Source organism: Eschscholzia californica, unplaced genomic scaffold (genome assembly GCF_041429995.1).
Source record: "Eschscholzia californica isolate CP2 unplaced genomic scaffold, dmEscCali1.0.p SCAF_1, whole genome shotgun sequence".
In the NCBI taxonomy this organism is placed as follows: Eukaryota; Viridiplantae; Streptophyta; class Magnoliopsida; order Ranunculales; family Papaveraceae; genus Eschscholzia; species Eschscholzia californica.
In genome coordinates, this window is record NW_028238198.1 from 38,871,539 (window position 1) to 38,895,311 (window position 23,773).

At 35.4% G+C, this 23,773-nt stretch overlaps 2 protein-coding genes and 1 long non-coding RNA gene across 4 annotated transcripts; 2 read left to right on the forward strand and 1 right to left on the reverse strand.

Moving 5' to 3' along the window:
- The first annotated feature begins 303 nt into the window (after window positions 1-303).
- Window positions 304-6,013, forward strand: LOC147566685 (uncharacterized). Of its 2 annotated transcripts, none has more exons than XR_015237463.1 (4): window positions 304-389; window positions 498-573; window positions 1,582-1,668; window positions 5,791-6,013. It is a non-coding gene; the product is annotated as an uncharacterized LOC147566685 (long non-coding RNA). The 2 variants fall into 2 exon arrangements; XR_015237464.1 differs by lacking the exon at window positions 5,791-6,013 and adding an exon at window positions 2,735-3,038.
- A 3,982-nt stretch (window positions 6,014-9,995) lies between these two features.
- Window positions 9,996-12,286, forward strand: LOC147566686 (xyloglucan galactosyltransferase MUR3-like). The gene has a single exon (XM_086653190.1). The coding sequence runs from the start codon at window positions 10,457-10,459 to the stop codon at window positions 12,131-12,133; it is 1,677 nt and encodes a 558-aa protein (XP_086509316.1). The 5' UTR covers window positions 9,996-10,456; the 3' UTR covers window positions 12,134-12,286.
- Window positions 12,287-12,581: 295 nt separating this feature from the next.
- On the reverse strand, window positions 12,582-15,395 carry LOC147566687 (uncharacterized). Its single transcript, XM_086653191.1, has 4 exons — window positions 14,698-15,395; window positions 14,318-14,421; window positions 12,991-13,120; window positions 12,582-12,864 (listed from the first exon to the last, which is right to left on the reverse strand). Exons 1-4 carry the CDS (start codon window positions 14,806-14,808, stop codon window positions 12,826-12,828), a joined length of 384 nt encoding a protein of 127 aa, XP_086509317.1. The 5' UTR covers window positions 14,809-15,395; the 3' UTR covers window positions 12,582-12,825.
- Window positions 15,396-23,773: the final 8,378 nt, after the last annotated feature.

The window sequence follows — 23,773 nt, forward strand, 5'->3', positions numbered from 1 at the left end:
TTATGTATTCGGTGATTTTCTTCATTATCGAATTAATAGGGGCCATATAGTTTCTTCATGGTTTGATTTGGATGAAGAAGAAAAGAAAAGGTTAGATGAGGGTTCATTTTGAGTTTAGAGAAAGTCAGAACAGGGGTTAAATCAATAGTTGTTGCAGAATATAGGATGTTTTCTGTAACCAGGAAAGATTTAGGGGCTGTTTAGCAAGTTGATGGAAGTTGAGGGACTAAATTGTAATTTCGAGTGGATAAGAGAAAAATCAAAAATCAGATTTTTCTTCTTTCTCTCACGGAACCGACTGCAACTAGGGCTTAAGCTTTGGTGAAAGGGAACGATCAAATTGAAGAGTTTTATTGAATCTCATAGAGAAATTTGGTTTCAATCAAGAAGTAAGTATTATACTTAAGGTTTTTGTCTAGGTTTTTTATGGAAATTTAATTTTCTCTCTCTATGATGTTAATTTGAGTTTTAATGGAGGTTTTCTTTATGATTTGAAGAACTTAGCAAATTGAGGAGGAATTGGAAGAGATTAATCAAGAGGAAACTTTCTAAATCGATTTTAATGGAATCAAGGTAAGAAATTTGGATCTCTATGGTTTTTTAATGAATCTTTGAGGGTTTTACTTACCTTTATGTGTGATGCTATGGTGTTAGTTAACTTAAAGAGTTATGAACTTATGTATGAAGAATCAAAGTGGATGATTAGGTTTAGACTTGATGAAAAACAGTGAATTGAGAACGAAACTGCTACTGTTTTTTAGTGTTTAGACAGTCGTAGAGGCTTCAGAAGAATTTCAAGTCTTCATAGATATTATAGCTCGTCTCGTCACGATTCCAGAAACATATTCTAATGATTATTTAGAGTTCGGATGACGACGATATGATTGTTAGAGTATGCAGCGTATGGGCAGCAAAACTGATGCACTGCTGCGTATCTTTTACACTTTTCAGTTATGTTTAGTCGTAATTAGGAAAAGCCACCTGAGTATGAAACGCTAGGAATGAGGTTAACTTTCTGAAAACTTAAGAATCGGTTGAATCAGATTAAAGACTACGGAGTATTGTTTGTTTAAGTGCACAGTGCGCAATTAAGACTATTTTATGTGTTTATGTTATTTTGGATATGGTTCGTTCGGATTTTGGCAACGAGAACCAACAGAACATGTTAAGGGCATAAATATCCTTCAAGCAAGGTATGATTCAATTTAATTAGGTATGACAACGGAAGTTAGAGAAGGATCTAAATTATTCGTATAGTCGATTTCTTTACGACGAACAACTTCGGAATAGTTTGGTCTATAATGGGTACCTATTATATGTCGGACTCACTGTTATATTGAAGGTGTGACTACGATATTCAGGTTTTCAGAGTCAACATAATACAGTGACCTCGGAATTACATAATAGACTTTATGGAATTATCTAGTGGTTTAGGACGCAAGCTAAGTAGTGAATCTTATATCGTTCATGGGTTCTTCAGAGTTCATTCTCATGCATCTTGATGTCTTCTAAGTTTACAAGACCTCCTCTTACAGTTTTCTGTCTGTCAGTCACACCATCTTGTTTCTTTTGCACTTTCAGTTGGAGGGGAGTACTACATAAAAGATAAACTCGAAAAGGGCGAGTCTCAGAAGCACGACGGCGAACCAAAAGTGTATCACATCTGAGGTAGAATCCTATGAATCTTACTTGGAGCACGGGTATTCCCCGTTTCACCATTATATATATATATATATATAACTGAATATATATATATATATATATATAAATAATAACTGAATATCTATATATATATAGACATGAATATATATATATTCAGTTATTATTTTCTTTTTATCTTTATCAAAATTAAATTATGATATGATATGGTATGACATGAATGTATGTGGTGTGCTCTATGTTATGGATGTTTATCTTTCAAAACAAATTGGTTTTTCTGAAAAATAATCACATGGTCGCGGAATCGCTTGAGTTGTGTGATCGTTTTGTGTGAATTGTAAACACGTGGTGGCGGAATCGCTTGAGCTGCGTGTATAACATAGAGGCGGAATCACTTGATCTGTGTTACGTGTATTGATTGTTTGACGCTGGACATTGGTTGGTCCCCTTGTTTATATTTCTGTTATGAATTAGCCATGAATTCATGTTAAGGGTTACACTCGGTGCGTGTGACCAGTCGTTTGGTAACGACCATTCTTGTTTACCCGGAATGGGGTCCGAGAAAGATTGGGAGTTGGGGTATTCCGACCCTTGGAGTGATTAGGGGACTGACCAGTGCCATGTTTGTTTATTTATTCTGTTAAGCCACTGGTGTATGTGGTTTGAATTCTGTAATGACTTGTGGTTAATACTTACAATGTTTTCACCGAACTGAAAGAGGGTGTTTACCCAAGTTTTCTTAATAAGAAAATACTTAATCCCTGAAAGTGGAAACTTGTAAAAGCTTGACTTTAAATAGGGTTTACCCTACTTTGAGACACAAGAACGCTCTTCTCATTCGGTTGATGGGACTTGTTAGGAAGGCTCTGTTCTTGTAGCTTTCGGAGGCACTCAGATCATTTAATATTATTATAAGTTCATGCATATGTTTGGGTATTCTTCGAATGGTTAATGAATTACCTTGCGAGGGAGCTTCTGATGGGTCATGAAAATGTCCCATCTAAGTCGTTTAATTTAGCCAAGTTAGTCGGTTTCGAGTCTTTATTATAATAAAATGGTTGGTTTTCTTGATTAGGTGTCTTTTGCGGAGTTAGATGTGAAAAACGGTTAAAAACGAGGAACAGATGCATGAAGGGTATTTTGGTCATTTGGAGTCAAGGACAATCTGGTAATTTGGCCAAGGTCAGTGCGTGGTTGAAAAGTAGAGGTCGAGACGAGTCCGTAGGAGAAAACGGAAGTCAAATCGGAGTCCGGACGAAGGAATAAATCAAAGTCAAAGTTTAGTCAAATGTTTGACTAGGTGGGGGACTTTCGGTGGACATTCGGGCACGCGGTATGGGGGAAGACACGTGGCGCGCTCTAAGGACCGGTATATCTAATTCCCGTGTTTCCGCTTAACATTGAAATGGCCCCTATAGGCCTAATCTGGTGTAACGCGCTGCAAGTTAGTACGGTGCTCCCAGTCCTACCTTTTCATCGTGTCCGTTACCCTCCGCGTCCTCAACATCCAACGGCTCCTGTGCATCTGCACTTTTAGGTTTGATCCAATGTTTCCGTCGCATCTTGCTCCAGTAGTCCCGCTCCCACGTTATAATCTGGACCGTACCCTTCCGCGTTTTTTAGATCGGACGGTTGCTGTGCGTCTCCACTTCCGTGTTACCCGAAGTAGCATAGCTAGCGTGCTCCCAAACGCGTGTCCACGCCGCGACCGTCCAGATCCCGCGTTATCCTGATCCGACGGATGCTGCTGTATGTCACGTAGTTCGTCCACATCCGCGAAGCATCCTAGCCGCGTGACCCAGCTCCTAACGACCAGATTGCTTACCCTCTGTCCAATTGACAAGTGTCCTTTCCCCTCATTTGACCAGGTCCTTACATCTTAATTAACGGCCAGATTTCTCTCCTCTTTCATTAGCCGACACATGGCAGCCTCTCCCTTTCCCATTAGCTCCACCAAAAACCCTAGCCGACTTCATTATTAAAAACAAATGAAAAATCCCCATTTTGTCCTTAATAAACCCTAACTCTATTTAATGGCCCTTCCTCCCTCATTAGCACTTAGACTTGCAAACCCTCTCAATATACCTCTTCTATCTCCCTCTCTTCTCTAATCCCTCTTCTCTATATTTCACTTCTCTACTCAACTTATCCCTCTTCTTACCTAAAACGTCCTCTTACCTAATCTTTCTTCTCTACTACTAAATCCATTCTTTTTCCATCTTCTTCTCTACCATTACTTTTCTTCCATTAATAGTCTTCTTCTTCTTCCTTCCATATTCTTCTATCATCTTTACCCTCTTCATCTCTTCTTTCCAACTTTCTAGATCTAATTTCTTCTTTCTCTTTCTTTTTCTTATTTGGGTGGCATTAAAATAGCTATTACTTGGATTTCTTGGAGTAACATTCTTGAGCATAAATGGAGCAAATCTTGGACAAATTGGAGATACATGGGGATATGGAATTTGAACATTCTTGGTGATTTCTTTCCATTAATTTCTTAGTATTTTCATTTATTTCACAATGTCAATGAATGGTATTCTAGATTCCATGTATAGTTAATTTAGCAATCTAAGGTTGTGAATGAAACCCATATTTGGGCTTATTTTGAGATATGTTATAAATCAATGAATCCTTGTATTGAGCTTCAATGCCTATTGATTGTCATTTCATGTTGATTCTATAACCTTATTGTCATTCATGTATTATAATTAGATATTTCATGCTTTTATTGAATTATTAGATGAGATATGCCTTTTAGATCTTGAATGATAGTGTAGGAAATTAGTCTTATATGATAGTCAATCATACATTCTTGATTTTAAATCGTGTTATTAAAGAATATATTCCGAAATCTAAATAGTTTATTATGTTAGATTTTGAGTTATACATGAGAAAAGGGATTTGTTAATTAATGCATGTTTTAAGTAGTCCATTTATGTGCCATTTTGGATCTTTATAATACTTGTTCTTGATTAATTAAATCCTTTGATGTGCTTTAATGTCTATTAGTTGTTTATCTATATGGATTGGATTCTCTTTCTATTACTCATGCCTCATAATTAGATATTTCATACTTTCGTTAAGTTGTTAGATGGAGTATGCTTTTTAGATGATGGATAATAGTTAAGCGATCCGAACCATCTATAAGGAAGACAATTAGAATTAGTGATTATAAAATTGTTTGATCTAGAACATCATCCGGAATCCAAATAGTTCATTATATTGGATCCCGAGTAAATACAAAAGAGATTTAAGTAATTAAGTGATTGTTTTATAAAGTGAAATTATGTGGTGGATTTTATAACCTTAGATATCTTCTCCCTCTCACTTAGATAGTTTAGATAGTTTTATTTGTTTTCTTATTTCTTGCAAATCAATCATCAATTTTATGAAGTGGTGTGTGTGTGTGTGTGTTAGTCTAAGTTAGATATTGACATTTTGATTATTGGGCTAAACTCGCCGTTAATATCTGAAGTTACCTACCTATCCCTTGGGACGATACTCGATCTTATTATAAATACTATAACTTGACCCCGTATACTTGCGGGAATAGACCTTATTTTAGGCCCATCAGCTTCAGATCTGGCCGGAGGTAGGACGCGCCTCAAGACGAGATAATTGTATCGCCGTGGGTGTATGGCTTTACTAAGCGACGATACTCTTATAGTCGTCTGGGTAAGTCATGACATATTCTAAGGGTATCATTGTTTGGGTGGGATTTGCTATTCGATGCGTATTGAGATCACAAGCTAGCCCGATGAGCGATGATGGCGAAGGGAGAGTTACAGAAGCTCTTACCGGGGTATCACGTGGATCCATGTGTACACTACAGTAGTCAAACGTTCGACAAGGCGATGCTTTCCTACGCACTAACAAAGGCCGAATGATTCTTCCTAGCCGAATAGTAGGTGACCCCGACTGAGGGCGTATTCAGTCGTGATCTTGGTAAGCTAGAAGAATTATCTTGCTATATTGCTTTGCTTCGTGTGCATAATGATATTTCTGTGTATATACATATCGCCTATAACTATTGATATATGAAACTGTTGATGTGTGTGGTGCGGCTAGGATGTCTAGGTATCCTACTGAGCTGACCTTCGGGTTATCTCATTCCTATCTGTTTTTGTTCAGTTGCAGGTATTGGTGACGCGGAGTGACATAGTTTACTTCGTTGGCTCACATTATGTAAGCTCGATATAATTTCTATTATATTTTCAACATAATCACAACGTTAATATTATATATGTATCATCTACAATAGTTAGGTTCGTTCTCTCACTCGTTTGTGATTGTACACATGTAAATAATATGCACATTATCACTTTTTATTTGATGCGATTGATATTTAGAAGTTTGTGAGATATGTGGTAATGTTTGACAAGTTTTTCATGTTTGATGTGTTCAATTTATAGAGGAGACTCTGTCCAAATCCAGTCTCTTCTGTGAAATATTCGTATACATGAATTCAAGTTATTTTTATCTTTATGAAAACTAATTTGGGTTACACGTTTTCCGAACATATTTTCAAAAGGTTTACACTTAATCTGATTTTCCGTTGCGTTTGTTCTTAATTTGTAAATCGTGATGAGAGTTTTGGCTTGGGTTTATATTTGAAACTGGTTTGAGTGAGAACTAGACCGAGTTTCTTTTATAAACTGCCGGACAAACCGTGATTCGGAACACGGGGCGTCACAGTTGGAGGTTTTGTATAAAACTAATTAGTTTCTCTTAGTAAAAATCTTCTGCGGATCTTTCATTTCCGTTAACTCTCTTAAGGAAATCTATTTGAGCAACTTTTAAGGCCTAAAAATTAGGTTAATAACACAATAAGTTCAATATTCAACACAAAACCAACAAAACCTAAAATTTTAAATAAGATTCACTGAATAAATCATTTTGACACTGTTATCTCACTGTATTAAACAATACGTCCATAACCATACGTTTTTTACTGTTTAATTATGAAATTTAATTTGTATTACATAAAAAAAATATGGTCTTACACATAGCTATACTTTAATGCAAGGATGGAACCAAGATTAAAGATTAAGGGGCCAATATAATACGAAATGAGTTGTTTTTGTTTATCAATTTATTTACATTTTATATTTATACTCCACTTGTAAGAAATGATCTTTACATGTAATGTGGAATAAGAGTAGTACCATCCTTAAAAAACTATGATTTTGATCAATTTCATTTTATTTTTAACACTTGAAAACGTCTTTTAAATAGAGGTTTTTGAGACAAAACTTTTGCCAAAAGAGTCTCAATTTGTTTAGTATCCGATCCATTTGAATGAATGGTCTGTTTCTCAAACTAAAAGAATAAAATAAAAATATCTAACAATATATATGAGGTTTTCAATAAAAAAAATTGCTAATATTTTTTAAATTTACAACAGAAAAATCCATGCTAAACCAACTATCTATAAAATTTATATGTTTTTTGGTTGGATTAAATCTGTCACTTGGGTTGAAAGCCAACTATGTTACCGGAAAGCAAAGCACGCTTTACCTTTTCACTTAAGTAGAAAATTACATAATTGCACCAGGTTGGTGAAGCCTAAAAAAGTTTGATAAATCTTTTTGGTCGCGGTTTTGGGGCATAAAAAATTTCTGGGGAATATAGACTTTGTCAATCAAGATTGACTTAAGATGCATATTTATTAATTGGCCCAAAAATTTACTAAGTTACCTTTTGCCCCGTAATCTTCATCTTCTTCTCCATTTCTCTCAACTCCACATATTTCTGCCACCATTCTCATCTTCATCTTTCTCCTCATCTCTTTCACTTCTTTTCTCTCTTGGGTGCAGCGGGGTAGTAGATCAAAACCCTAATTCAAGAAACCCAAATACCCAATAATAATACCAAAAATCAATTTTATGCAAAAAAAAGAAAAACCCCAAAAATCAAACCCTTAAAAAAAGTTGAATGTTCTTTCTTTTTTTGTTGAACCAAGTAAAGAAGATAAATCAAAAGTAAACAAATACTTTACATTACCATTAACAAAGGGTCCAACGGGATTTACCATATCAGCAACATAGATGTATGGGTGGAGGGTTTTTTTTTTTACTATTATGAATGGGTAAATTACTAGATTGGACACTTATATTCTCAGTTCCAGGGCTATTGAGATAAGATGCCTGAAGTGTTGATAAATTAATGCACATGGGGGTATTATTACCAGAGACTTATTACAATTTTTTTTTTTTTTTTTACATATTGTAAAGAAGATTCAGGAATTAGGGTTTCAAATTGAGATTTCGAAGCAACATTCATAATTTCATACACCTTCAAATCCAATTAGTTTGAAATTCACGTAATGGTGTGGTATCATAATTGGGTAAAACTGATTGACAAAGATTTGGTGTGAAGAAGAAGATTAAGATGAAGATGGGATGAGGGGAAGATGAAGACTAGGAGGCAATAATCAACTCGATAAATTTGTGGACCAAAAAATAAATATTTCTCGTAAGTCAATCTTGATTAACTAAATCTATATTCCCCGGAGACTTTTCTTTATTCCGCAAAGCCACGACTTTTTTTTTTTAACCAAAGTCATAATTTTTTGGGTGCTTCTAAAGGCACCGGGCCAAAAGGCTGTTAGCATCCAAAATTTTTGTTGACTCGGATCAAAGGCCTTTGACCCGAGCTCTCTATAAGCACCGATTTTTAATGTGGGTGACGTTCACCTTCATTTGCTTCTTCCATCTTCTTCTTCCAAAACAAAAGTAACCCTAGTTCATCAACGTTGTCATTATCATCGTCTTCTTCTTATTCATATGAAGATCTCGAATCATGAATCCTCAAGAAATCTGACCTTAAAAGGCATCACAATCATACCTACACAGAAAAACCCAAAATGAAGAACACTAAGAGTGACAGAAATTTGCAGAGAGAAAAGTATAGAAAGCTTTACGAAAATCAAAATCTCAACCTAATCAAAAATTAATAAAACTAAAATTCACTGTGCAAGAGTGACAACTTACAGAAATCAAAATCTCAGTTTTTTTTCCTAAAATCAAAGCATAAGGTATACCCATTATCATGTTTCACTGAAACCACCAATTATTACTCAAAGGGTAGACCTGCAAATTAGAGATAAACTATCCCTGTGAAAACCCCAAGTATGAATCACTCATGAATCCTCAAGAAATCTGACCTTCAACCTAAACCCACAAAAAATAACGAAAATGAATAACAACCAACAGGATAGAAAATGAAAAAGAGGCATCAGAATCTTTGATACTAAAATGGGGAAGAGGATCAATACCCACACAGGAAAACCCAAAATGAAGAACACCCAGAGTGACAGAAATTTGCAGAGAGAAAAAGTATAGAGAGAGAGACTTACAATGGGAGTATCTTTAATACTAAGATGGGGAAGAGGATCAATAGTGCTAACATGTAAAGGAGCAAGATGAGCACCCATGACACCAAGAAGAAGCCTCAGATCGGGCCTCTTGCTATCTATTTAACTATCTAACCCTAGAATCAATTAATAACCAAATCTTGAGAAACCAAAAAAAAAACGAGACATTCTTTTTTCTTCTTCTCAGATAGAAGTTAAACAGAAATAAGAAATGGTAATGACAAATTTCTTCATGGATGACGAATTTGAAGAATAAACCAAGGTGGGAGACAAGAAATATTTTATTTGAGTATGTGAAGAGAAACGGATTAGCCAATCCGTGAGTATGTGAAGAGTAACGGATTGGCTAATCCGTGACTTAATATAAATGGGCGGACTGGTCTCTTAGGGCATCATTGTGTTGTCCGAAATTTTGGTTGGATTGTGAGAAATGGATGTAGGGGTTAGGGTTAACTTTACTTGACCGGTGCCTACATAGTCGAACGGTGCTAACAGAGAAAGAAGCGGTTGGACTTGGTGCTAATAGAGATGGATGCTAACAGCCTTTTGGCACGGTGCCTTTAGAAGCACCCTAATTTTTTAGGGAGTTTTGGCCAAATTCATGTTATTAATATTATTCCAAACTTTGCCTATTATTACCTATAATATTTTGGTAACTTCCACTTAATAGAAAAAGATCCAGGTGTTTTTAGTTTATTATGATAATTTTGTAAACCTAAAAAATCATTTTTCACAAGTTAATTATGGAAAAAACATCATCCCATATTTAACTACAATAATGATTTTCAACAAAAAAAAAAAAAAAAAAAAAAAAAAAACTACAATAATGATACTTCACCCGACACATCATAGCGTCATTTTGATCGTAATATGTGGACGAATTAGGGGCGGAGATAGAAAAATACTCTCATTACTTTAACGATCTACAAACGTTCAAGATATTCAAAGATGTTTGAAGATATTTACACATCCAAAAGATTAAATTTCATGTATTTAAAAATATTTTTTGTAATCGGAATAACCAATGTAACGAATCAAGCAACTATTGTGAATAAATTTATTACTTAGTTTCTCCGTGAATGTAGATCATGATTAGCTTACTAAATACCGTCTCCTTCACGACGCCAAAAGTTTGAACCAGTCGTCTCTTTCTCTCTCTTTATTTCCTTTCCTTTATTAATTCTCTCTCTCTCTCTCTTCATTTAAATGTCAAAGAAAGGCACCGACACCTTGAGGGTTTCGGTCGCAAGAACTTCCCGACTGTTTCTAATAATCTGTATACCCTTTCCTTTTTCATCTCATTTGACGACAAATGTTACTTTTTTAGTTCTTCTTTTCCTTTAATGAAGAAGAAGAAGAATAACTTAATAAATTCGATTTGAACCCACTACTACTGAACTACTCTAGTTCTTTACTGTTTCAATGAAGTCATCCATGAATCTTTCTTCAAGAAATCGTCAAGAGCATCAGAACAAGATGGATAAACAACAATCATCAACTGGAATCTGTCGTAATATCTACTGGTTGGTAATTTTTGCTTCTTTTGGTTTATGGTTCTTTCTTTTTTGTTTCAATTCTTCCATTTATATTAGTGGTAAAGACAAGATTCATTCATTCATGACTGATTATGTTTACCCAGTTATGTCTTCTTCTTCTTCTTCTCAATCAAATCCAGTACTAAATGAAACCCAAACTCATTCTTCTACTACTAATCCAATCAAACCCATTATTGATTGGGTTGACCCAGAAGAGAATTCACAACAAGAACCTCTAAATGTTGAAATTGAAGATGACCCATGTTCTAATAAGTACATTTATGTTCATAATTTACCTCCTAGATTCAATCATGACTTGATCAAACAATGTAAAACCCTCTACTTATGGTCTGATTTGTGTCCATTTATGATGAACTCTGGTCTTGGTCCTATAATGGAGAATTCTGATGGGGTTTTCTCAGATAAAGGATGGTTTGCCACAAACCAGTTCACATTGGAAGTCATTTTTCATAATAGGATGAAAAGCTACAAGTGTTTAACAAATAATTCTTCATTAGCTTCTGCAATCTTTGTTCCTTTTTATTCGGGTCTCGATATTTTTCGTTATCTTTGGGGGTTTAACTCAACAATGAAAGATTTAGTTTCTCTTGATCTTATGAAATGGCTAAAGGATAGACCTGAATGGGAGGTATTAGATGGAAGAGATCATTTCTTAATTGCAGGAAGGATTACTTGGGACTATAGAAGGGTAACAGATGATGATTCTGATTGGGGTAATAAACTAATGGTTTTGCCCGAAGCAAGAAACATGTCGGTTTTAACAATAGAAGCAAGTCCTTGGCATCGAAACGATTTCGCAATACCTTACCCGACTTACTTTCATCCTTCGTCGGATAATGAAGTTTATGAATGGCAGAACCGGATGAGGAGACATAAGAAGCGGTACTTATTCTCATTTGCAGGGGCACCAAGACCAAACATTACAGGATCCATTCGGAACGATATTATCAATCAATGTGTGGAATCTAATAAGACTTGTGAGTTCTTAGATTGCAGGAAAGGTACTTGTGAACTGCCGAGTAAAGTAATGAAATTGTTTCAGGATTCGTTCTTCTGTTTACAGCCACCGGGAGATTCAAGTACTCGAAGATCAGCTTTTGATTCGATATTGGCTGGGTGTATACCAGTTTTTTTCCATCCGGGGTCTGCTTATACTCAATATATGTGGCATTTACCGAAAGATTATAAGAAATATTCTGTTTTTATATCGGAGTATGATGTGAGAAAGGGGAATGTAAGTATAGAATCGGTTCTGAAACAGATACCAGAGGAGAAGGTACGAGCAATGAGAGAAGAAGTTATAAAATTGATTCCGAAGATGGTATATGCAGATCCAAGGTCGAAACTGGAGAACACTGAAGATGCGTTCGATATAGCTGTTAATGGAGTACTTGAAAGAGTGAAGAAAGTGAGGAAGGATATGAGTGAAGGGCGAAATCCTGACGAGCCTCCTTACTTAGAAGACAATACATGGAAGTATACTTTGTTTGGGACAGAAAAGAAACATGAATGGGATATTTTCTTCGATACTAGGAGGAATTAATGATCCGAGGAAACACAACTAGTTGCAGTTATTGTAGTGCTTCAAAATGATAGTAGGTAGCATAAGAGTTGTATAATTTAAATTTAGATCATATTTGATAGTGATCTTCTGTTTCTACATGATTTATGAAATGAAATAACTTATTATTCGAAATGCTTCTAATAACTTGTTGTCAGAAAATCGATATTTACCAATCTTCCCACTTTTGGGGAGTGAATTATCTTCCACTTGTTTTTAAGAAGGAACAAAGAAACCCTAAAATTGAAGAAAGGGATGCTTGGTTTTGATCCGAGCTAAACATAGAGCTGCCTTTTATGATAACCAATTCAATTAATCACAGTAATCACTGAAGATTGAAGCTGGAATCGGACTGTCATCGACCTGTTCTTTAATTGAAATAACCAAGAACCTGTTAGCAGATGAAAGTTTCCTCATATCAAGAAAGAGATGAGATAGGGGTGTTAATTCAATCCCCTTTTTATCTAAACATTTTGCAGTTTTCATATTGCACAATCAATGACACAATGGAGAGAGAATGAAGAAAAAACTCTACCCCTTAACCAATTTTCTACATTGTGTCAGGGCATAAAGCAACATGGAGCAAATCTTATCATTCTAGCGTTGCTCAATAGAAGAAATTAAAGAAAATCTAAGTCTGAAAAATGGATGCCGACCCAGCTGAAACTAGCCCTTCAGAAATGCGTCAAGCTGTATACAACAATCCATGCGAGCTGCAAAAATGAAGAAAAATAAGCATTTACTAGAATTACAAGAAAGGTAGCATCAAACACGGGTTCTAATTGTCGTTTGATTGAAAAAATAAGAGAAAAGCAAAAAAGGAAAAGCATGATCTGTACCAGAAACAGAGTAATGGAAGCAAATAGACCCTCTTGTAGAAGAGTACCATGACCCCCAAAATCTTCTTCGTCGACCTTTAGTATTAGAGCGTAATACCCATAAACAATCCCAGAGGAAATCAGAAGGAACCTGAAAACAAAATTCATGAGTCAGATACTCTAAGTTATCTCTTATGTAATGCTTTGAATATTGAGAAGTCTTACGTGGAGTTGGATCTTTTTTACTATTATGTTCAGTTTTCAGAACTTGAACTCGACACAAGGTAAAAGACATTGCGCATAAAGCGGTAGTTGCTCCAAGACTAGTTTTATATTAAATGTCAACAAGAGGAACTCTACGTGTCTGTCTCATTCATCAAACGCATCACAGTATATTGATATGGTTGTAGACCAGCCATAGCTCTTCAAGAACTAGATAGAAGCAAAATGAACTGAGTAGAAGCAAAGGTTATGCACAAGAACTAAATTTTCTACATGGATTATCAGAGACAATTAAAATTTTCTGAAAAAAAAAAGAGGTCATAAAGAAATAGGCAACGAGTGATCAGCATCAAGACTCCAAATAGATAATCCTAGGAAGCTACATTAAATTTGCATAGCAAATTCGTTCTCTTTAGACTGTTTGTATACCAATACAGCTTCACTCATCTACTAAGAGATTTTTTTTGTAGATCACTCAAAGCAGCCTTTTCCTACTACTACTAGAAGAAAGCCCGGTTTTCGTCACCTTTATTTGAGTTGATGAGGTGATCTGATCTCGCCTCTAGGTAGGTCGAGGAGAAGCAAATAGAGCCAGCATTATGTATAAAGTACATAATACTTGAATAGTTGAATGTAGATTTCTGAGGGTGAATCTCCAACCAGAAGACGGAAAGTCATACTTTCATAATAAAAAACGTGTCAGAAAGTATCACTTACTAACGATTACGCCAATTGATTGAATACAATAATGCAGATCAACCGGCATAAAAATATCTTTAGACAATCAAAAGTTGGAATAGGCTAATAAGTAATAACTATTCTATATGACATGGGAACGTTCTTACACTCTGCCAATCGGATTCCTCTTGCATCTATATTTCCTTAACGAACGAACGGGGATTCAATTCCTAGAAAAATCAATGGGCGTGAACATAGCTTTGAGCAACAAATATAAAAGATTCCTAAGCAACCTCAACGTGGTTTGACTCCGAGAAAATTCAACACCCAAAACTCTAAATATGTTCATTCTATTTCAGATTGTTATCTATCTGATATACTACTAATGAACCGATAATCATTAGGAATTGATGCAAATAAGATAAGAGTGTTTGTTATATTCACTTACACAAGGATCCATATAGCACCAACAAATGGAACAGCTCCCCAAAGCAAACCACAAGTGAGACCTACTACTTGCCTAATCCAATGCAAAACATCTCCCAGTTGATCCTGCAGTTAAACAAATAGATCATCACTCAATAATTTGGTTGCTTCTACTTGAACTAAACAAAACTAGCCAATTTAGTCGCCCTTTAGTTAGTTTGACTAATAAAGTTGGTAATAACCAAATTTTATACTATGAGTTATGCCCTAATAATCTAATTCTAAGTTCTCTCTATTCGAAAACAATTTCCTTGTGCTATAATAATATGAATGCTCTGAACTAATTCTAAGATCCTCAAATTTTCAGATCGAAACTTGTAAAAGAGAAAGAAAGAATAATACCTTATCCCAAGAAGCTTCGGGATCCAACAATTTAGAAAAATTGAATGGTGAGATATGACCATTCTGTTGATGATGAAGAAGATTCGACTTAATTGATTTGCCTTCTTTCATATTTGAGATTTGATTAAACCTCTGCCCAAGGCTAAAACAAGATTGGGAAGAAGTGGGATCGGAGTGAGATCAAAATTTAGTTGATCCGTTAAGAGGAAGAATTAGGGTTTAGATGTGTGTGAGAAAGGAATATGAGAGAGAGTGTGAGGGAGAATGGAATGGGATTCAAGATCGAAGTCGTCTTTTGTTGTTTAATAAGAAAAAGAGTAGTTGATGGATGCTTGGATGGGTAGATGAGATCTGAAAAAGGCAATTTTGAAAGACAATTAGATTACGATACCCTCCCCAGTTTCTACACGGTTCGGACTATGAAATCCAGCCATCCAATGAAGGAAAATGCTTAAACCAACCATCCCCTTATAAGATATTAAGATGGGTTTTTTTTTTTGATGAAATCCTTATAAGATGGGTTAGAATCTAAGTCAATTTTAGATTGTTTCGACTTGTCAAACTTAGAAATGAGACATACCTTTATGTTAGTCTCGTAAAGCTCATAAATTTAGAGCTAAAAATTACTTATATCCGATTTCAAATGAATAAGATTGTTTGAAATTTGAACGCAAAAACGTTTGAATTTAACCGAATTTAAGAACTAAACAGTAAACTTAGGGATCGTTCCGCAAAGAAGAAAATGCCAAATTCTCATATTTCACATTTTTCTCACCCAATAAGATCTGATGACAGTTGGTGTTCTCTGGTCGGTTGTGCTTCGAGCAATCTTCTCGAAGGTCTCGACCGTGTCCATCTAACTGCCTGAGGTTGACCCTTTTTGGGTAAAACTCGATATAGAGCAGATTTTTTGGTTCGACGATCATCTGCCCTTCTTCCTTTGGTAGTTTTCGACATAATTAAAGTGGGGCGTTTTAGCTGTATTTTTGCTCTAAATATGACTATCCACATCACATGCGACATGGATTGTCACAAAAACGTCACATACCTTCATGAAACGTCGCATTTCTTCACCCCGAACCATCATTGGCGAGTGTCTAATGCAAACAGCCATGACCCTAATGCATGTTTATTCCTTTCTATTAATTAAACTCTATTTCAATTCCGAATTCCATTATGTTTTTTTCCAGTGCTTCAAGAATTCATAAAAGAACAAAATAGAGGTCATAGAGAAAATAAAATGAATGATTTTCAAGCATCAAGTCAAATTCCGTTAGAATTAAGACAAAGGTTAGTCTATTTTCGAGTCCAACTGCTTTCTAATATTTTTTTTTTTGATGAAATATATTAGAATAAAACAACAAGCTATTTTTACATGAGATCCTTAATTTAAAGAAGAAATAAAAGATGGTATTACATTCCATATTTTTTCCTGAATATTATTTCTACCCCGTTTAGCTAGTGCGTCGGCTTTGGAGTTGCATTCCCTGGGAGCATAAGTGAAGATTATATCTGTGAACTGATTCTTGAAGAGACTTTGAGATGATTTGTCTAGACTGCCAATGTAAACCGTCGCTTTGACCATTAATGTACTTGATGATATTTTGATTGTCGTTTTCGATGTGAACATGTTGTATTCGTAGTTGGATGGCCCATAAAATGTTGTAGTGTATAGCTAGACTTTCACATTCTTCAACATTTTTTCCCCTGAATGTGATTCCTGCCGCTATGATAAAATTTGCCGCTTCATCATGGATAATACATCATATTCCTGCTGGTTCTGTAAGTTGCGTAAAGGATGCGTCTACATTGATTTTAAGATATGGTGTCGATGGAGGTCTCCATTGTTGTTGACGTGGTTCATCCCTGCATTTGTTAGTTATTATGGAACCAATTTTGAGTGGCTTGGTTGACGTGTTGTTGATGCGATTGATCATCTGCAAAGGAGTTTGTTTTTTAGCGGTAAAGCAATTTTCGCACCTAGGTTTCCATATAAACCATAGGATTTTGGCATATAAATTAGTAATCTCCTCATCCAAATTTTTCCATTGCTGAATCCATTGTCTCACCGTAATTAATTGTTCTGATCTAACATGAAAATGAAACCATATCGCTCTGGCGTAGTTGCAGTGTAACATCACATGGTCTAAAGTTTCGTTATCATTACAGTTTATACAAGTATAGATGTTACCGATATACCTCCCAATTTTGTCCTTTACTGGTAGGCTATTCGTACAACATTTCCAAAGAAATAGTTTTATACGTGGTATGGTATTCAGATTCCATATGAAAAACCAGTCGTTAGAGTCATGCATAGGTCCATTGCTACGTGTTCTTAAATGAGATCACATTCTAATATCTTTTCTCTCTCAAATCTATGATTCATTTATGAATGTCCAATGCATATCACTAGAGTTTTTTTTTCTTCTCTAGATATTTTCACTCCTCGAAATGTACAAACGTCCCTAAAAATGTAAAGAACATTTCGGAATGTAATGATTGTACCATATTTTCTTTTCTTTTTCTCAATCTGTGTAAACTTTTCATATCTCAAAGCTCTGAGACAATTACGAATGTACAAACAACTATGAAGTTGTAAAGACATTTAAGAATGTAATGTACACATTTTTTTTTGTTTAATCTGTGAATTTTTTTCTTCTTTAAATCTATGAGAGTTTTACGAATATAAAAAATGTAAGTAACGTTTAGGAATGTATTGTATTTACGGATGCACATGACAGATCTATGAGCCAACTTGAATTCAAATAATACACAGGACACGCCAATAATGTGTAAGACATTTACGAATGTCCCGCGCATTATAATTTATAAACGTTTTAAGATTTAGAGAGAGAAACGAGAAAGAGGTAACGAGAAAGAGGTAAGGAGATCTATCCGTTTTGATGATTTTTGCACCCCATAAATATCTAAACAAATTTTCTTTTTTCTTTTTCTTTTGTTAAAGAAAATATCTAAACAAATTGGCAACAAAAAAAATCCCATTGTAATTGCAAATAATTCACTCTAATTGCAATATCAAAACAAATATGACAATTAGATTTGGAATTTCAAGAGAAAAAAAAAACAAATGAAGAAAACTTAATGGAATCTTGTTGTTGATGATTGGTTCAACCTTTAGTTTTACGACCAAAATAAACAAATCTAGCCATAAAATTCAGAATCAAAGTACACGCGAAAAACCAGAAAAAGAACACGTTGTTGATGACTTGTTTATCTTCTTGATTCAGTTAGTTTAGATACAGTGACGGCTCCAAGTCTACAAAATAGATGAAGCTTTGTTTCTTAACCCAGATCGGAAATTTCTTCAAAACACATTGATCTCTGTTCAAGAAAAATATTTCCTCCAAGACATTCATCTCTTTCAAGAAAGAAATCTGTTCATCAGTCAAGCAAAAAAAAATATTTGTATTTTTCTTTTAGCTTTTCAATCTAATATGTGTAGCATAAAATTGTAAACTTTAGTTGCTTCACACCAGTGATATGTTACGGTAAAATCTCCGTTTGCCTTGGATCCATTTGGAGGCACGCAGGAGTATGGGCGGAACAAGAAATTTAAGCTAGTCAGGGCAGACTTAAATAAGACATATCAAAGAAAAAAAAATTTAAGCAGAAAAGTTATATAAAGGACTAATTTAGAAGTTGGTTAATATTTTGGGGTCATTTTTGTGAGTTTGGTCATATTATAAGGGCAAAGTAGAATTAGTTCTAGTGTAACTTTAAAAACGGCCCCAAAAAGTTATAGAGACATCTTTTCCATCACAAAACTTTGCCTGATGGAGGCGCCTTTCGTATATACATTGGGCGCGTTTAACACTTCCCAAAGAAGATAAAGAGCAAAAAAATTCAGGATGCAAGGGGGATGGAACCCCAGACCTCTAGTGCGCAAGGCACAGTTTGAGATGAAAATCTACAAATCTCAGCGTGGGCGGGGACCTAGTCTGGTCTACACATGGGTCCGCCCCCGCGTAGGAACTAAACATGCAGAAAGCAAGCTTATATGAGTAGGTTCATATGTTTTCCCCGGTTCTCTAGTATTATGTGTTTGGCCATGTTTTAACCATATCAGCTTTATGATGTGGCATTTGGGGTTGTGGTCAACTAGTTGAGCATCTACTCCAAAATGTAAACGTTTATTAAGTGAAAGTAGAAATCTTTGATTTACTAATTGTGTTACTAACTATACGAATAATGGTATGTATAACAGTTTTTATGGTATTGAAAGTGTTTGAGGGTATATGAGTGTTTATAAAACAGTTTTATATAGTTACAAACAAAACACACCAATATCTGTGCGAAGTTTCTTAAAGCGAAATATTATCAAGATAGGGAACTAAAACAATCTCGCACAAACAACTGTTCGGGCATTTGGAAAACATTAACAAAGCATGTGCCAAACATCGAATCGCACACCAGATGGGAAGTGGGAAACGGAACAAGGATAAACATATGGGAGCATCAGTGGATACCAGGATACAAAAAACTTGGGCAACCAACACAAGAAACAACAATACAATGGGTACACCAACTAATAGACGAACAAAACCAATGGAACACTACTCAATTAGCTCAGCTGTTCACCACAGATATAATCAACTGCATCCTAATTATCCCAATAACAGGAGGGCAAGACATACCTCACTGGGAAGGAACAACAACAGGGAAATACAGTGTATCTTCTATGTACAATAACATTTGCCAAAACAGATCAATGGAGAACATAAATGAAACAATATGGAAGAGCATTTGGAATTGAAAAACTCATCCAAGAGTCCAGTTGTTTACGTGGAAGCTAGCACATGATATAATTCCTTTCAGAACAGTGATAGGAAAATACATGAATATCCAAGAAATCCAATGCCCACTATGCAATATCGATCAGGAAAGCAGAACTCACATGATATTTCATTGTCAGGTAATTCACAGGATCATGTTTGCTCTACCCTATACAATCAGGTATGAGACACTACCAACTACATCATTCGCAGAATGGTATCATGAAATACAGACTCAATCAGCAAAATCAAGTCAGCGAAACCCTAGTTTCATGGATATAATCTTCATAACATTATGGTTTATATGGAAGGTACGATGCGAAATAGTGTTCCAAAGGCAGAAACTGAACATTACATCTCTCATACAAAGAATCTTGGCGTTCATTCAAATTATCCAAACCCAGAGCACGCCAAATATGAGCAAACAACAGGTTAAAGACCAATGGAAACCACCACCTGCAAACTATATTAAGATAAACTTCGATGTCTCATTTACAAACGTTATGAAGCAAGCAGCTATAGGATACACAACATATAACTCTTCAGGAGATTGCCTCGTCAGAAACGCTCAAGTAATGAGAATAAGAACAGTGGACGAAGGAGAAGCTAGAGCAGCGCTCGCTGGAATCCAATGGGCAAGGGAGAGAAACCTCACCAAAGTCATTCTAGAAGGAGACTCAAAGAAAATTATAGAAGCTCTGAAAGGAAGAAACTCAGAACACCATTGGACAGCGAAGGTTCCAATAGACCAATTGATGAACAGTCGAAAATATTTTCACGAGTTGCATTTTAACCTCATAGGAAGAAATGCAAACAATAGAACGGATAGGTTAGTTAAATTAGCTAGGAAAACTGGTCAATCTATCCATGTGGATGAGATACATCCTGATAATCATCAAGTTGTAATGAACATTAATGTTATTTAATAGATTGATGATTACCTCAAAAAAAAAAAATATATATGATGCATAATTGTTTATTATGCGCTTCTGAAAGCACCCCCATGGTTGGTTTGACTTGGGTCAAATAACATTGACCCGGGCACTCTATAGGCAACTAGACCTATAAGAGAAAACTATGTTTATTTTTAGAGTTAATTCCTATATGGCCCCCTACTTTGTGACCAGCTTCCTTTATGGCCCCCAAATTTGTGTAAATTCAAATATGACCCCCTATTTTCATGGAAATGTCATAACTACCCTTCCCATTAATATATTTTCAAAATGAAATTAAAAACAAAAACCTAAATTCCACCTCACTTCCCTCTCCACCACTCACCTCTCTCCACGTCACCTCTCTCCAACTCACCTCTCTCCAACTCACCTCTCTCTCTCTCTCCAAGTCAGCACTCTTAAAAAAAAAAAAAAAAAATTTTTTTTCACTCACCTCTCTCTCTCCAATCAGCACTCTCATGAAGGTCGCCGGCCGGAAATTTTTCCGGCCGGCGACCTTCATACTTAAAAAAAAAAAAAAAAAAAAATTTCACTCATCTCTCTCTCTCTCTAAAAATTCCGGCGAAGGGGGTTTCCCTTCGCCGGAATCTGGTATGTTCTTCAACAGACCAGAATAGGTCTGTTGAAGAACAGACCAGATCGGCCTGTTCTTCAACAGACCAGTTCGGTCTGTTCTGTTGAAGAATAGACCAGATTCCGGCGAAGGGAAACCCCCTTTGCCGGAATTTTTAGAGAGAGAGAGATGAGTGAAAAAAAAACAATTTTTTTTTTTTTTAAGTATGAAGGTCGCCGGCCGGCGACCTTCATGAGAGTGCTGATTGGAGAGAGAGAGAGAGAGGTGAGTGAAAAAAAAAATTTTTTTTTTTTAAGAGTGTTGACTTGGAGAGAGAGGTGAGTTGGAGAGAGGTGACGTGGAGAGAGATGAGTGGTGGAGAGGGAAGTGAGGTGGAATTTAGGTTTTTGTTTTTAATTTCATTTTGAAAATATATTAATGGGAAGGGTAGTTATGACATTTCCATGAAAATAGGGGGCCATATTTGAATTTACAGAAATTTGGGAGCCATAAAGGAAGCTGGTCACAAAGTAGGGGGCCATATAGGAATTAACTCTTATTTTTATTTTTCTTGTATCCTATTGTTACTGAACCCTTAGAAAGAATGATAAACGTGAATAAAGAGTTATTTTTTCTTCTGTCTTGCTCTTACCGAAATTTTATGAAGAATCAACAACACGAATAAGGAGCTATTTTTTCTTGTGTCTTGTTCTTACACGAATTAGAAGGGTTATGCCCGCCTGATGCATTTAACAGCACCCATATTTATAATATTTGGTAAATGTGGGGGTAGGGGTGGGACTAGTTGAACTTTTTGTCATAACCTTATCCCCCTCCCTTCAAGTGGTCCCATTCTCATGCATCGTATATTATAGGAGTACTAGTTTTCAGCCAACCAATCAGATCGATTTAATTCATATTGTGACGGCACAAAATGCACAAACCTTGCTCTTTCTCTCTCTATCTCTTGATCATAGGTCCACCTTTAGTGGCAAAAGTCGTGTTCATCACGTGTCTCTGTTGTCTAAATATACTGCTAACGACTTAAGCCCGCCATCAAATGGGGTCGAGCTCAAGTTTGATCTTGTGCTTTGAGGTTGGATAAAATTTATCTATTCCTTACCCACTAGCTACTTAGATATTTTTTTTGTTGAAATAAAACTTGCCTCCAAACAATATGGATGATGAATGAGATTGAATTTTGGACTATATAAAGAGGGAACCACTGGTGTCCAGTTGATTCCTTTTATTTCTCAGTTATACTAGAACATTTTATCCACATTGTTATCTACAAAAATTGTATCGTCCAAGGCTTCAACTATCAACGGTACTTTTTTGAGATTCTTTCTAACCACATTGTCTTTATCGTTCCCATCAAATGATGAAAAAGTAATCAAACCCATTCGAAAAAAGAATTATATAAATGGAAATAACAAAAATTTATAATTAGAAGAAAAAAAAATGAACTAGAGTTTCCATGGTGGTGAATAGTTAACGTAGGTCGTCATCCTATTTAAGATGAAGAACGCTACATAATTGAAGGGGTCCCATCTATATTCTTGAAGAAAATGACTTTAAAATTCATTTTATATTCGTTTTGATTTTTTGTTATTTCTTTTCTTGGAAGTGTTGAACTAAGAGTTTGGTCGTTCGGATTTTGAGATATTTAGTACAGTAGTATATTCCAATGTTCCATTATTTGGCTTAAGAATCTTGAAATAACCAGACCTTCCTGGCTTCATCCAATTATTTGGCCTAATAAACATCTTTTTAGGTGTGAGATAGCAATCTACTGTTGGGTCCATTTTGGCCACACCATAAACAAGGGATTATTTTTTTTGAAACGGTCCGGCATTATTAAGTTTATCTCAAGATCTACAACTCATTGATTTTACGTCTAAAGATAATCGAATTTGAGACTTCTGGATTACAGAATGGGTGTTCCACCAGTCTCTACATTAAGTAGAAGTGAACTGTATTATTAGATTTTTGCCACATCATAAACACATGATTATGGAGTTGAATAACCACGCTAAACTTGTAAGTGGATGTTGAATTTTGCAAAACCCACCCAAACCAATAAATTATATAATTAATTCTGAGATATTTCCCAACCAACAAATAACCTTATCTTCTTATAGATCATTTGACGTTTTTAGGTGGTTTTATGTGAGACCCAGTAGTTGGTGTGCATATTCACGTGAGTTATGATCGTTTTATGTTTTAATTAAGAAACAAACAGTTTTATGTTTTAATTAAGAAACAAACAGTTTTATTATGTCTCAAGTTTATGTCATAATCAACCTCAAATATATTGTAGTAAACAATTAGACAGTTCATTAACTTTTAATAATAAAAGAAAGATTCAGATGGCTTATTTTTCCCCCTTCATTTGGATTATACATAAAAAAGTAAAAAAAAAAATTAGTTCCATATTCCAATTTACTTTTGGGTTATTTCTTAAAAGGCCCCCTACTTTATTAAAAACACCTAGAAGGCCTTTATTTTTTCGTTAAAGGTTTGTTACTCTCTCTCCTCCATCTCATCACCTCTCTCTGCCACGTCATCTATCACGCCACATCACCATCTTCTCCGATTAAGGTTCACCAGATCTGTCGAACATACCTTGAAGGTCTGCATACTTTCAAGGTATGTTCGACAGATCTGGTGAACCAAACCTTCGACGAAGGAAAATTCCTCCGCCGGAGTGTTTAGGGAGAGAGAGAGAGAGGAATTTTTTTTTTTTTTTTTATTTTTTTATGTTTGAAGGTCTCCGA

Bases quoted from the DNA above. Each gene is read 5' to 3' on its own strand.
- LOC147566686 (XM_086653190.1), top strand. From the start codon at position 10,457: ATGAAGTCATCCATGAATCTTTCTTCAAGAAATCGTCAAGAGCATCAG.
- LOC147566687 (XM_086653191.1), bottom strand. From the start codon at position 14,808: ATGAAAGAAGGCAAATCAATTAAGTCGAATCTTCTTCATCATCAACAG. The intron at 13,121-14,317 runs GTAAGTGAATAT...TTTTGTTTTCAG, and splicing joins GGTGCTATATGGATCCTTGT to GTTCCTTCTGATTTCCTCTG. The intron at 12,865-12,990 runs GTACAGATCATG...TCATTTTTGCAG, and splicing joins CTTCCATTACTCTGTTTCTG to CTCGCATGGATTGTTGTATA.